The sequence below is a fragment of the Monodon monoceros genome, unplaced genomic scaffold, assembly GCF_005190385.1.
Source record: "Monodon monoceros isolate NGI ecotype Baffin Bay Population unplaced genomic scaffold, NGI_Narwhal_1 Super_Scaffold_5, whole genome shotgun sequence".
In the NCBI taxonomy this organism is placed as follows: Eukaryota; Metazoa; Chordata; class Mammalia; order Artiodactyla; family Monodontidae; genus Monodon; species Monodon monoceros.
Genome location: NW_021703782.1, coordinates 31,898,000 through 31,910,957, shown reverse-complemented (window position 1 = coordinate 31,910,957; position 12,958 = coordinate 31,898,000). Strand labels below are relative to the sequence as shown.

Here is a 12,958-nt window from a genome sequence, read left to right as displayed (position 1 = left end):
TATTATATTTTGTTTCTCATATTGTCCCAGCTCTGGCCATTGCAAAGTATTTCAGGTTGGTTCCTATGTCCCTCTGATATGCCCCAAGCCTATCCTTTTGTTTTTTGAGCACTTCCTTATTTTCTGGCACTACAAGATGCTCCAGGCTCATCTTATATATACCCTGTTGCAGCCCTAGAAGCAGAGCCATTTCTCCAAGAAATTGTGCTTCCTTTTATTGGAGAATGATAGAACCACTGATCAATTTTAACATAATAACCAGACATTCTATGCCCCCTGATGCTGAGATGACAGGATGTGTGACACACCACCCAGGAAATACTTTTGCTCCCTTCTTCTCCAAAAAACAAACAAACAACAACAAAAAACACCTGAACTTCACTCTATCAAGCCTCAAGAGCTAATTAATAGTTTATAGGAAATCCTATAAAGATGTAACCCTGAGGTCCCCCAGTAACCATGTGAACTGCCATGAGGTGAGGCCATAAATGGCAACTGAGACTCGGGAGAAAAATGAACTATCCTAAGGCTATATAAAATCCATGGCTCCAGTAACTATAAGGCCAGTTCTTTCCCTATTCTTCCATGGTTTGGCTATATGAACCAAATAAGTGTCTCCTTTCTTGCTTATGCGCAACTGAGTTCAGCTTCTGTTACTTATAACCAAGAGAGCTAACAAATATAATAAACATGAATAAGGGAAGGCATGGGAAGAAAAATGGATTCAGGACATTGAGAGGGGTAGGATATAGGTTGAATTGCTTAGGTAAAGTCAGATTTTAGGTGAGATTTTTTTTAAAACTCAGGAGAATTTATTTGTTTTTAGAATTTAATGATCTATTATTGCTATTCTGTGTTTTGGTAGTATTAACTACTGGGTTCATTTTTTAGCATATAATAATTTCAGTCACACACTGACCATTTATCATAATTTTAGAAATCAACAGATCCCACATCTTACTTTTTAGCTAATATAATTAGGATCTAAAATGAATAAATTATTTATACAAGCTCATATATCCAAGGCAGACATGCTGAAAGCACAGTGCAATAAAAAAGAAATAGGCTGTGGAGCCACATAGGACTGGGGTTTTTTCCCCGGTTCTTTCTCTCACCCAGTGCTTTTTCTTAATATAAAATTTTAATAGGTAGTACATAGACTAGATAGAAAATTCAACAGCTTATATTGTGAAAAGTAAGCCTTTCTCCTATCCCTGTCCCAGGAACCCCTTCTTCCCCACCCTTTGGCAACCACTGTTACAACTTCTTGCATTCTCTTCTAGAGGTAGTGTATTTAGGCTTATTGAAGATTTGACCTTTTAGACTGCAAGACATATGATGATCACTAAAATTTTTAAAGTTATTCAGTGGCATTAGAAGGACTGGAGTTGGGAAGGCCTGATAAAAGTGGGGCTAAAGAGAAAGGAGTAGCTACGTGATACTCTATCCAGAAGCACTGACATTTAAAAAGGCAACAAGTTAAAATTAAAAACAAAAAAACATTAAGGATCAAGTAATGTTCCTTAAAGGCATGATTAGTTGAGGTTTTCAAGAGCACCTAGTCTATTATTCACTCTGCTTGTCTAGAACTCTCTTGGGATCTTCTTGACTATTGCAGCAAATAATGGGGAGGGTACTGATTTAACAGTGTAACATCTCCTGGACATCTAACAAAGAAAATTTAATTGTTCCCACCTTCTACTCCTACAAGTGTCATTTTTATTCCAATTGTTTTAGGGTGAGAGAGATTAAAAAGAACTGGGACTGAAAAGAAAACACTGAGATTAATAACATATAACCAAGATGGATGGAGAAAGAAAAGGGGGAATGACAAAATTAACCTGAGAACACGTTTAGCTAGCAGCTACAGAAATATACAGGCAGTTTAAGTACTCATCCTCACCAAGCAATAAAGTAAACATCTCTTCTTTTTTGAATTTTACCCAGTAAACTCCTGACTTAAAAGGGGATGGCTAAGATACCATGCATATTGCTCTCGACAGAGGTTAGGAATTTTACCCATGGGAAAAAATCTCTTGGCATAAGTGACATATTAAATATGGAAAGAATTAAGTCAATTATTGAGCATACAAGGTAACAAAACTTAGTACATTTTTAGGAGTAGAAAACATATCTCATTTTAGAGTTGAAATGAGAATTTTTTTCAGACTTATTTTTTTAACTCTCCAGAAAAAAGTTTTTCTAAATTCCTAGAACAATGGCATAACCATTGCACATTTAAATATCCAAGTCCCGAGAAAATAGGTAATAATTCTAACAGAAATACAACATAACTTTGGTATATTTTTAACAAGTGTCATAGGATAATGTGAATTACATATTTTTTGACCAATTTCTTAAAATAGTTATGTAGGAAATAAATTATAATTAGAATGCATTTACAAATGTTTAAAATGTCTTAATCATCAGGATTACTCAAAGTGAACTTTATTACACATCAAATTATTTGATAATAGAAAACAGCTCTAAAACTATAATGAGAGACAAAACACATGCTATGTCACATACCTATGCTTGTTTAAATACGACTTGGGTTAAATATATTAAATAGATGAGATCCTGTCAGTCTGCATTTTTTTCTTTCAAATCAGTGAAGAAGAAAAAGCAAGCATGAATAGTTTATAAAAATTATTTTTCCCTCCACTACCAGTTGCTGGTAGTATCAAGAACAGTGTGTACCATTTGTATCTGCTTTCTCATTTGCATAAAACTATCTTCCAAATAAATCAATGGGTAAAAAAAAATTGAAATCAGTCCAAAAGTACATGTTTTCCACTTTCAAACATATAATAGTCTATATTTGCAGTCATTTAAATTTTAATCTAAAAACAGTGACAGTGGTTTGTAAATAACTTTAAAAGAATTTGTATCATCTAACAACAAATCAATTTTGTGCTTGTGTGCACAGTTGAGGACTATATTATTAATATAGTCAAAGAGTTATTTAGATGTGGTTTTCTTAGAGGTGGATTTCATTTCCCTGACCTGTCAAGAAAACACCTAAAACAACAATAAAAAATGCTCAAAACCATGTATGCATTCTAAAGTGAAATCAAGGAACATCTGACCATTAAAAAAAATCAATTAATGGAATTACTAACAAGAATAATATGTAACAGAAGAATAATAAAACTTTCAATTATTACCTAAAGAAGTCAAAAGAACTCTAACATTAGTACCTTCCTCAATATTAGAAGATATTTTATAGTAGTATCTTCCAATTCTAAAAGGTTTATAGAGGCTGTATTAGAGTCTTAAAAGAAAAAAAGTAACCAATAACACTAGGAAATTATGTGTAGGCTGCACTACCCTCTAATGGTGAATGGTAAGAGAAGTATACGATCAGGTTATCTTATCCACAGATATAAACTATAAAATCACAGCTTACCTCACAATTTCCATAATTCCAAAATATCTTGAGTCATGGTTTCAGGATGTTTTTTAGTAAAGATTGAAGTGTTACACCACTTTTCCCTAAAATTTTAAGCTTACATGTGGTAACCTTCGGACACACAACAATTAGGATGCTAAAGTCAAACGATATTATACTGCATGCAAATAGTATTTTTATTCTACTGTAATGTACTTTATATCCTTTTAATTGCCAGAGACAGGATTGAGTTCATTGATGACAAGCTAATGGGTTAAATAGCTATGTCTCAAAACAGACTTACTGCTAAACACTAAAGTATCATTCTTAAAACCATCAAGTGGGCTTCCCTGGTGGCACAGTGGTTAAGAATTCGCCTGCCAACACAAGGAACACGGGTTCGAGCCCTGGTCTGGGAAGATCCCACATGCCGCGGAGCAACTAAGCCCGTGCGCCACAACTACTGAGCCTGCGCTCTAGAGCCCGCAAGCCACAACTACTGAAGCCCGTGCGCCTACAGCCCGTGCTCTGCAACAAGATAAGCCACCACAATGAGAAGCCCGCACACTGGAACAAAGAGTAGCCTCCGCTCACCGCAACTAGAGAAAGCCCGCGCGCAGCAGCGAAGACCCAACGCAGCCAAAAATAAATAAATTAAAAAACAAACCATCAAGTGTTTTCTAGAATAAAGATGGTTATAATACTACTTACCTCAGTCTTTTTACTAATGTGATCTGTAAATGAAAAAAAAAATGGTGAGACTTTACTGAAGGACATAAACATATAAAATATTTCAGTATGTAAAAAATATTTAAACAAAGTTATTGAAAAGAATTTCAAAATTATAGTAAGAGTTACAGAAGACATTTGGGGGTTGTCTGGGACTCACATCAGAATTTACTTTTCTAGGGATATGATGTTAAAATTTACCATATAATTACTAATTTGCTCAGCTTAAAAGACTTCTATCCCAGTAAATGCCACCCATACCAAGGGGTATTATTAAATTTTAAACATTTGAATCCCATATATTTTAGATTTGTGGTTTCACATAATTTTGGGGGGGGGAGAACTTGCAGGGAGGTAAGTATGTCTAAAATCAATCACAAGGTACTGTTACTGTAAAAACTGTACAGATCACTGCCTTTGTGGAATAAAAGGTAGAATAGTAATTTGTGTCACTGTAAAAACTGTGCAGATCACTGCCTTTGTGGAATAAAAGGTAGAATAGTAATTTGTGTCCTTCAAAAGTATTACCTAGTTTTTTTTAAATTTTAAAAATACATATCATAGTGATTTGATAATACTGTGAAAAAAATCCTAAGAATTAATGTATGTTTATAAATGAATACAAAAAAGATGGCATAACTATATCCAAATTAAACACATCATTGGCTTAGTAACAACAGTATTTCTGGGAAGTGATTACAAGGAAGACATAGGGAATCCACACAGATATAAGGTTGAACTAAAGTACAAATAGGTAGCAAGTGTTCTTAAATTGGAGATGATCGGGATATCTAATATTTAACAATGCTTCTCGTGCACAGCAGAAATTTTCCATTCTCAAGGACTAAAAATAATTTAATAGTATAGCTTCTTATGAGAAATCTATTTGAGAATCTAAAAGCTGGTCCAGTTCTCTAAAGTATCTGTTGATCAGAATAGAGTCCATAAACCCAGTAAATGTCAAAATCACATGTTTCAGGTCAAACTACCAAATCCTGGTGGGTTATCCAGTCATTCTTCTAGCACCTTCTACTTAATATACAATGTGATGCCCGAAACCCAGGGAAGTACTATGACTGTGTTAATCATGTTTTGAAATAGTTGTACAGCTTCCCTTTAACAGTATCATACTAATGTCTTTCTCAATGCATCTAATAAATTTACATAGTACTTAAACATATGAAAAATAAAGAAGTTTTAAAAAGCATTCTTTTCATGTCTCTGCCTAGTTTTTAATGACATAATTCTTATATTAAAAGCTTTCTTACTAGAGTTGGAAATTTAACATATATCTGTTCTTTTTAACCCCGAAACAAAGCAACTTAGAGAAGCAGACTATAGGGAAAAGTTTCCTCATCCTTAAATGAAAACAATACGATCCTCTAAATTTATTCCTAACTTCACAGGTAGGCTTGTTTCTGAAAACAAAGTATTTTGGGGTTTTGTTTTTTTTTAACATTATTGCTATGGTCTTATTAATCCTCATGGAACAAACGTCCAACGTATTAAGCTTAAATTCATGAGTCAAACTGACTTCTTGGTCAATGAAGAAACAGGTGTTCATTTGGTCAGCAACTATTCCTTTTTCTTTTTGAATACAGTTCCTTGCGCTATACCGTAGGACCTTGATGTTTATCCGGTTAGCAACTATTCTGATTGGTATAAGCACAGCACTCTTCATTAAAATTTTCTGTGATGACAGTAATGTTCTATACCTGTGCTGTCTAACATTGAAGCTACTAGTTACATGTGGCTACTGAGCACCAAATGTGGCTAATGCAACTAAGGAATTTTAAATTTTAGTTCATTTTAATTAACTTATCTTTAAATTGCCACACATGAATAGTAGTTACCATATTATACAGCACAGACTTAGAGTTTTCACCATTTCCCAATTCAAAAATAATGTGCTTTGTGCTCTGTCTTCAAAAGTTCAGTGGATGGTGTAATTTCCTTCTGTCTTCTTTGTTCAATAAAACCAATACAAATGATATTATAAAGAGATTTCTGGTAATAAGTCTCATTCTAAAAATTTACATTTTAATTTTCTAAGATATAGTTCCAGATAACTTGAAGAGGTTGACCAATAATGGATGAAATCTGAAAATACTATTCCTGGTCTAGTGTAAGCCAAATCAATTTATGTATAAGGACAATATGTTTGAAGATGACTCAAAAACTACAAATATCAATTTTTATTTTCAGTGAGTTTTAGAAAAGGAACAAATTCAGAACTACATAAAGACAAATTCTTATTGAAATTTTATGAGGTTTTAATGACTGATTTTAAATTACTTTAACCCCGAAATAGTTTATTTTCAAGCAGGTTTACGTTTTTTACATTCTAAGTAACATATTAATAAAACAAGCTTTACTTATTTTAAAAATTAGAGAGGTACTTAAAATAAAATTATACAAGGACTAAGAATAGCTTCTCTAGTGTAATAGATTTCATACATATATTACCTTCAGATTGAAACTTTTTTAGTGATATTGGGAGAGGTTTGTCTTTTCCCTGATGAGTCTTTCTTTTGTCTTTTTTATTCATAACCCTTGACTGAGCTGATGCATTTTCAGCATTTTCATATTCCTAAAAAAAATTACCAACAATAATTAAGCTTGGTTTAACACTAGTAAAATCAACTAACCAATGGGCAATATGTTTCTTAAAGTTTTATTTTTTAAAGATAAGAGGCAAATAAGAAAATAAAAACATAGGCTAGCCAAACCGTATAAAAAGACACCTGTTTATTTATACACACTCAATATCTTCCCTCTTAAACACTAAAATAAAAATAAAAAGCTATTCCTTGGTCTGTAACTCCTAGTTGCCACCCTCTTCTTCTTCATTTCAGGACCAAACTTAACACAATAATCTACAGTCAATTTCTTTTCTTAACCACACTGAAATCTGGATTCTGCTAGTCTCTGACACTAAAATTAAAGTCAACCTTCTCTTCAATGCCAAACCCAAAGACATTATGTTTTCAAGCATCTCTTGGTTTTCTCAATACACTTCTGACTATTCTTAAGTCTCCTTCACTAGTTTCTCTTTCCCCAACTATATTCTTAAAAATGCAGCCGCTGTTTACCATTATTCCATTCTTAACCCATTCTTCTTATGCTTTATACCTGTTGTTCCTCAAACTCAAAATTTAAAGTTCTACCTGATAACTTGTGTATGTACAGACAACTCAAACAATGTTCAATAAACATCTGCAAACTAAATATGTTCACCCTGCCTTCCCTGCTTGATCTTCTAGTAAGTACCTTGCTTAATGCCACCATCATCTACACAACTGTCTAGGCTAGAAACCTCAGTCATCCTTGCTTATTCTTCCTATACACTTCATATGCAAATTAGCCCCTAGGTCTTGTTGAGTTTATCTCCTAAAGATCTCTTAAATCTATTCTCGTTTATTCATACCTTCTGTCACTTCCCCTATCTTCTCTAGCTTGACACTGCAACACTCTCTAATTTTAGCCCCTCCATTCATCTTCTACACTGTTATGGCATAAGTTTCTAAAATGAAAACCTGAAATCAATCTGAAAGTTAAAAATATTCAATAGCTCTCTGCCAACAAATGTACAAAACTCAACCTCCTTAGCCTGTACATGAGGTTCTTTATATTCTATTCTGGTAGCAGTATCTCCAGCAACTCTAGGTCCGTAAATTATAGTTTTTCAAAACGCTACTCTTTCATGTGTACATGTCTTATGTACTTGTTACTCCTTCCCTGAGAATGCCTACTTTCTCTTGCCTACTGCTGAACTTCTAATACATTGAGTAAGACTCCACTTTAAAAACGCTTTCCTAAGATATCCTGCCATTTGTGACAACATGGATAGACCTTGAGCACATTATGCTAAGTGAGATAAGTCAGAGAGAGGAAGACAAGTACTGTATGATATCACTTATATGTGGAATCTTTTAAAAAAAAAAAAAAAAGTCAAACCTGTTAAAATAAAATGTGTAAAATGGTGGTTACCAGGGGATGGGGATGGGGATGGGGGTATGGTGCTTTAAGTATACAAACTTATAATGAGTAATAAATAAACCATAGAGATCCAATGTACAATATAATGAATATAGTCAATAATACTATACTACAATGCTGTAATATGATGAATATTGCTTCACTGGCAATCATATTACAATATATAAATGTATCAAAGTAACACACTGTACACCTTAAATTTATAAATTGTAGCATTCAAATTTATCAAATAAAAAGAAAGAATCCTTTCCTAAAACCCACCCCCATCAAAAGCACAGAAAATTCTTCTATCTTCCTGAATTCCCACTGCACTGAAAACATAAAATCTCTCAATACACTACAATTATGGGTGTGTCTCCTTCCACTGAACTCAACAGCTTGGACCACGTCTTTATCTTTGTCCGTTTACACACGTAACAACAAGGATTACAGTTATTCTTGATAATTCTGGATAAAAGGAATAGGGACATGGAAAATGAAACTAACACATAGAGTGTACCAAGTCCAGTCTAACAGCAATCTTCATCCTCTTCCCTTGAGCTATAAATAAATAGCAAACTCATCTAATGTAAATGTTAATTCCTCTCCTCCCTTCCTCTTGAGCGAAGAAGCTAGTGTACAATGACATAGTATAAAGGCCCTTAAGCATGACCAGAGGCCATTTATGATCAACCACTGAGTAATCACAAGTTGAATAAACTTTACAGACCAAAAAAAATTCCCAATATATATAAAGGACTAAAATGTTAAATAATATGGAGATGATATAAATGCTCAATTTAAACATAGAAAATGGAAACAAACACTACTTTTTGCGCAAATGTCCCTATAGTTACAAGCTGTAGAATGCATTTCAACACACAGCCCAATATCAAAGCTTAGTGATAAATGCTGAATTCACAAGGCCAAATTATCAGAAATGTCCTTCTATTTACTTCAGTTAATTAGCAGTGTATCTCTAGCAGCGGGTCTCTTAATGGATGCCCCTGTACTCACAGTTACGTAAATTTTTAAAATTTAACTATTTTCTATGTTCATTTAAAGTAAGTTAAAATAAATCATCTGCTATTAGCCTCATTTCCTCTCTCCCCTTCATCTTGGTTGGAGAAATTTCTTAACTGAACATTCCAAATCACCGGACAAAGCTTAGTGCTTGTGTTTCTGTTATCTCTAAGAACTTGAGGAGAAATCTCATGAAAACTTTATGTTAATTACTTTGTTACAAGGATAAATTTTTAGGACAAACTTTAAAGAACTTTTATACAAAATTCAGGAAGGGTGGTTCTAACTTTTGACCACTTAAACCTAAAACATCTAAATCCATAAATGTGTAAATACCTTTTTGTGTTCTTCATATTCTAATTTACTTAGCAACAATGCCTTCTCAAGATCTGCTTCAAACATTTCAGATGTCAGCTAAAAATAAAAAGAAAGTTTAATGATAAACAGATAATAGCATTATACAACACGACAATATATACAGGATAAGAAAACAAATACTTTAATAAACAGTCTGGGTTCTCCAAAGTTATCTACCCATGCCAAAGTAGAGAACTCTGTGTTTTATAGAAGATACCAAAGCAAAAACTTACTATTTTGATATTTTTATTTTCTCATTGTCAATTATCTGTTGTATAATACATAATCTTTTTACTGTAACAAAACAAAATCTCACAAAGGAATTGACACGTAATAGATGTTAAAGATGGTATCTAGTTTTGGACATAGAAAATATAACAGTGATTATTACTCAAAAATATAAGAATATTGAAAACTCAGTAAGCATTATAAAACATACCATTTACTTAATACAGACTAATTCACAGGTATAGAACCTTTAAATAAGGGACCAATTGTCCTGGTATATGCCTGATGTTACAGAAAAATTGTAGTGCATCTTTTTACTGCTATCTTTTTATTCCTTTTGTATGACTTCCCTACCTTTAAACTCCTCTAACACTATAATAAAATGATTCTTTGTGATCTGTATCTTTTGGTTCCTCTTTCTCACCACTCAATCTCACCTTAACTTCTTATCATCTAGCTTCTGCCACCCTCCAATCAAATTACTCTCTAAGAATTACTTTTCCTAATTGCCAAACAGAATTGGTACAGTGGTTGGATGGGGCTTTGGGTTGTCTACCTTTGGGGATAAGGTATATCTGCAGCTGAATAGGATAGCTGCCACATGTAAACATCCTGGATTTGTTTACATGTATGTGTTGACCTATGCATACTGTATAATAAAAGCATAAATTTAGTAGGCATCGCTTGTTTTTGTCTGTCCATAATCCCTTCCTTTATTCCTTTGAATAACTACAATTCAATCCAGTGTCCTAGGATTCTAGCAAGACAGCCAATCACCTAATTTTATATACCACCCACTACCACACCCACACAAATATGTGTATGGTATCACCAACAACAGGATGGGAGCAAAGGACCTAACTCTTTTTTGCTCTCCTAGGAACTAAAATTTGAGAACACAAAGTAAGTGGGGTTCAATCAGCCGATGATAGCCTCTAAAAGTGAGTGTACTAGTTCATGCCTCTGAGCACCCCAGAATCCCTTTATTTCCATCTTTCCCAAGGTCTCATTGTTTAGTTTTTAATTCAAATCTGTGAATCACTCAGTATCCTTTTGTCAAATTATTTTTTGCCAAAGTTATTCAGAATTGTTTCTGTTGTTTAACGATTAAAAAAAAAAACTAAACTAAAATGAAACCAATTCCAAAAAGAAGTCATCTGTTTCAAAGGGACACCTTAAAAAGTAGAAAAATGTTAACACTGGACACCATGAACTAATAAATCTTTTACTTCTAATCAAAGCATTTCATCCAATCCTATACTAAGACAACAAAAAGAGGAGGAAAAAATAGGTTTATCACAGGAAAAAATTAATCTAACTCAGAGAAAAATAGTTAGAATTAAAATGGTAAATAAGGGCATATAGCACTCGAAATTCTGGTTAAGCCCCAAGTAAACTGTACATACTTTTTCTATGGAGTAACTGAAAAGAACTGAAGAATTAATTCAATCCAAATTAGTAACAATCAGGAAAAAGTAGCCTTTTTTAAAAGGTTAACCTTTTAAATACTTTATTATATAAACGTATATTTAAAAACAATATACAGTTAAAAGGTAAAAAGGAAGTGGATTCATGTTAGTGTTACACAAAAAAGGAAGTTTACATCAATTTCTCTACCTAAACTCAAAGCAATCTGAGTACAAAATACTTCAATATAATTAGAGCATAGCAGTCATTCCAACATAGAAAAAGTAACAAAACTACTTAAGTTTATTCTGAGAAAAGTTGGTTAAATTTACCACTAAGCTTTTAATCCATATTAATGACATTTAACATTTACAGAAAACACATTTAAGATTATTTCCAATATGGCACATATTCTGACTGATATTCCAAAAATAAATTAGTGGGCAGAAGAGGAGACAAAGTTGGGAGTCTTGCAAGATGCGATTATTTTTTTTTCAAACTATCTCAAGTAACTTAGGTATTAAGACAGCTGATTCTAAGAAAATGATAAAAACTGAATGAAACGGACCTTTTAAAAGTGAAAAATATGGCTCTCCCCAGCATTTGATTCTAAATACAGCAGTTTAACGCTTACATTTACCTTTTAATTATTAACAAAAACTAATATACAAGGAAATACAATTAGGCAAAAATGATTTAAATTTCAGTTTAACTCTGAAAACTAGGAAAAACTTCCCAAATGTCAACATATGATCGTTTAGCCTATAAGGATTCACAGAGAACCCTCTATGTGCTTTGCCTCTAGTCCTTTAAAGTAGCAGCAAAAATCTGGCTTTTGCCCTCAAAGAATTTCTACTCCAGTTGGGAATAAAAAACTAACACACATGACATACAGAAAATAGAGTAAGATATTAAAAGTGCTACAAAAGTTGACAGAAAATAGGTAAACAAGAAATAGAATTCAAAGAAGCATACAGAAAAGAAACTAAGTTGGTCCTTAAAGGAGAGATATAATTTGGATAGGTAGCAAAATGAATGGAAGAATTTTAGGAGGAAAGAGTCACGTGACCAAAAAGTGTGATATTAAGAATATATATATTATGGGATACATGATAAAAGATAAATTCTATGCAATACAAGAGAGATGTGGAAAAAACCCAGGCTTTGGAAGATCACACAGGTGGATAATTTAAATTTCTATTCCACCCATTCTAGCTGTGATCTGGGGCAAGTTATGTAACTTCTGTGAATCTCAGTTTCTTCATAAATAAAAAGGAAACAAATATCAACCTTGCAGTGTAGTTTTGAAAATTTTAAGCTATAATATATGTCAAGTACCTAGCACAGTGCCTACCTGGCACAAGAGTTACACACAATAAATTAGAATTCCCCTTCTCTATGCTGGAGAATAGTAGAAAATAAGATTGCTTAGGTAGGGTAAAATTAGGTTCCAGACACTCCCTAAAAATTATGGATTCAGGATAGATGAAAGAGGAACACTGATAAGAGTAATTTTAAAGAAATAAACTGTCATATTAGAAGAATGAGAACTTAGAATCAATGGGTCTGGCTAAACCACTGTAGCCTCAGCATACAGGAACCTGGACCTGAACATAGCAATGCAGGAAACAAAGAAGGCTATTTCTCACCAAAGAATGACCAAGTTTCAGAACACTGATTAAATATGAAGAATGAATCAAAGATAAGGTTTTTTACTCCAGATAACAGGGAGAAAGGTAACACAAGACTACAATACCAGGAAAGAGAAAGAAAACATGATTCCAAATTCCCTAAACATGCCTTAATTAGAGAATTAGTTAATCATAAGACTGCTGTCAATGTAAT

General features: G+C 33.1%; 1 protein-coding gene across 4 annotated transcripts in view; it reads right to left on the bottom strand.

The window, feature by feature from the left end:
• GKAP1 (G kinase anchoring protein 1) overlaps positions 1-12,958 on the bottom strand; it is an 81,290-nt gene that overhangs the window by 50,881 nt on the left and 17,451 nt on the right. For all 4 annotated transcript variants that reach the window (XM_029201641.1, XM_029201638.1, XM_029201637.1 and 1 more), the window contains exons 5-7: positions 9,458-9,535; positions 6,587-6,710; positions 4,103-4,125 (exon numbers count right to left, since the gene is read on the bottom strand). In XM_029201641.1, coding sequence (XP_029057474.1) covers positions 4,103-4,125; positions 6,587-6,710; positions 9,458-9,535 — 225 coding nt within the window. The remainder of the gene's footprint in view (positions 1-4,102; positions 4,126-6,586; positions 6,711-9,457; positions 9,536-12,958) is intronic.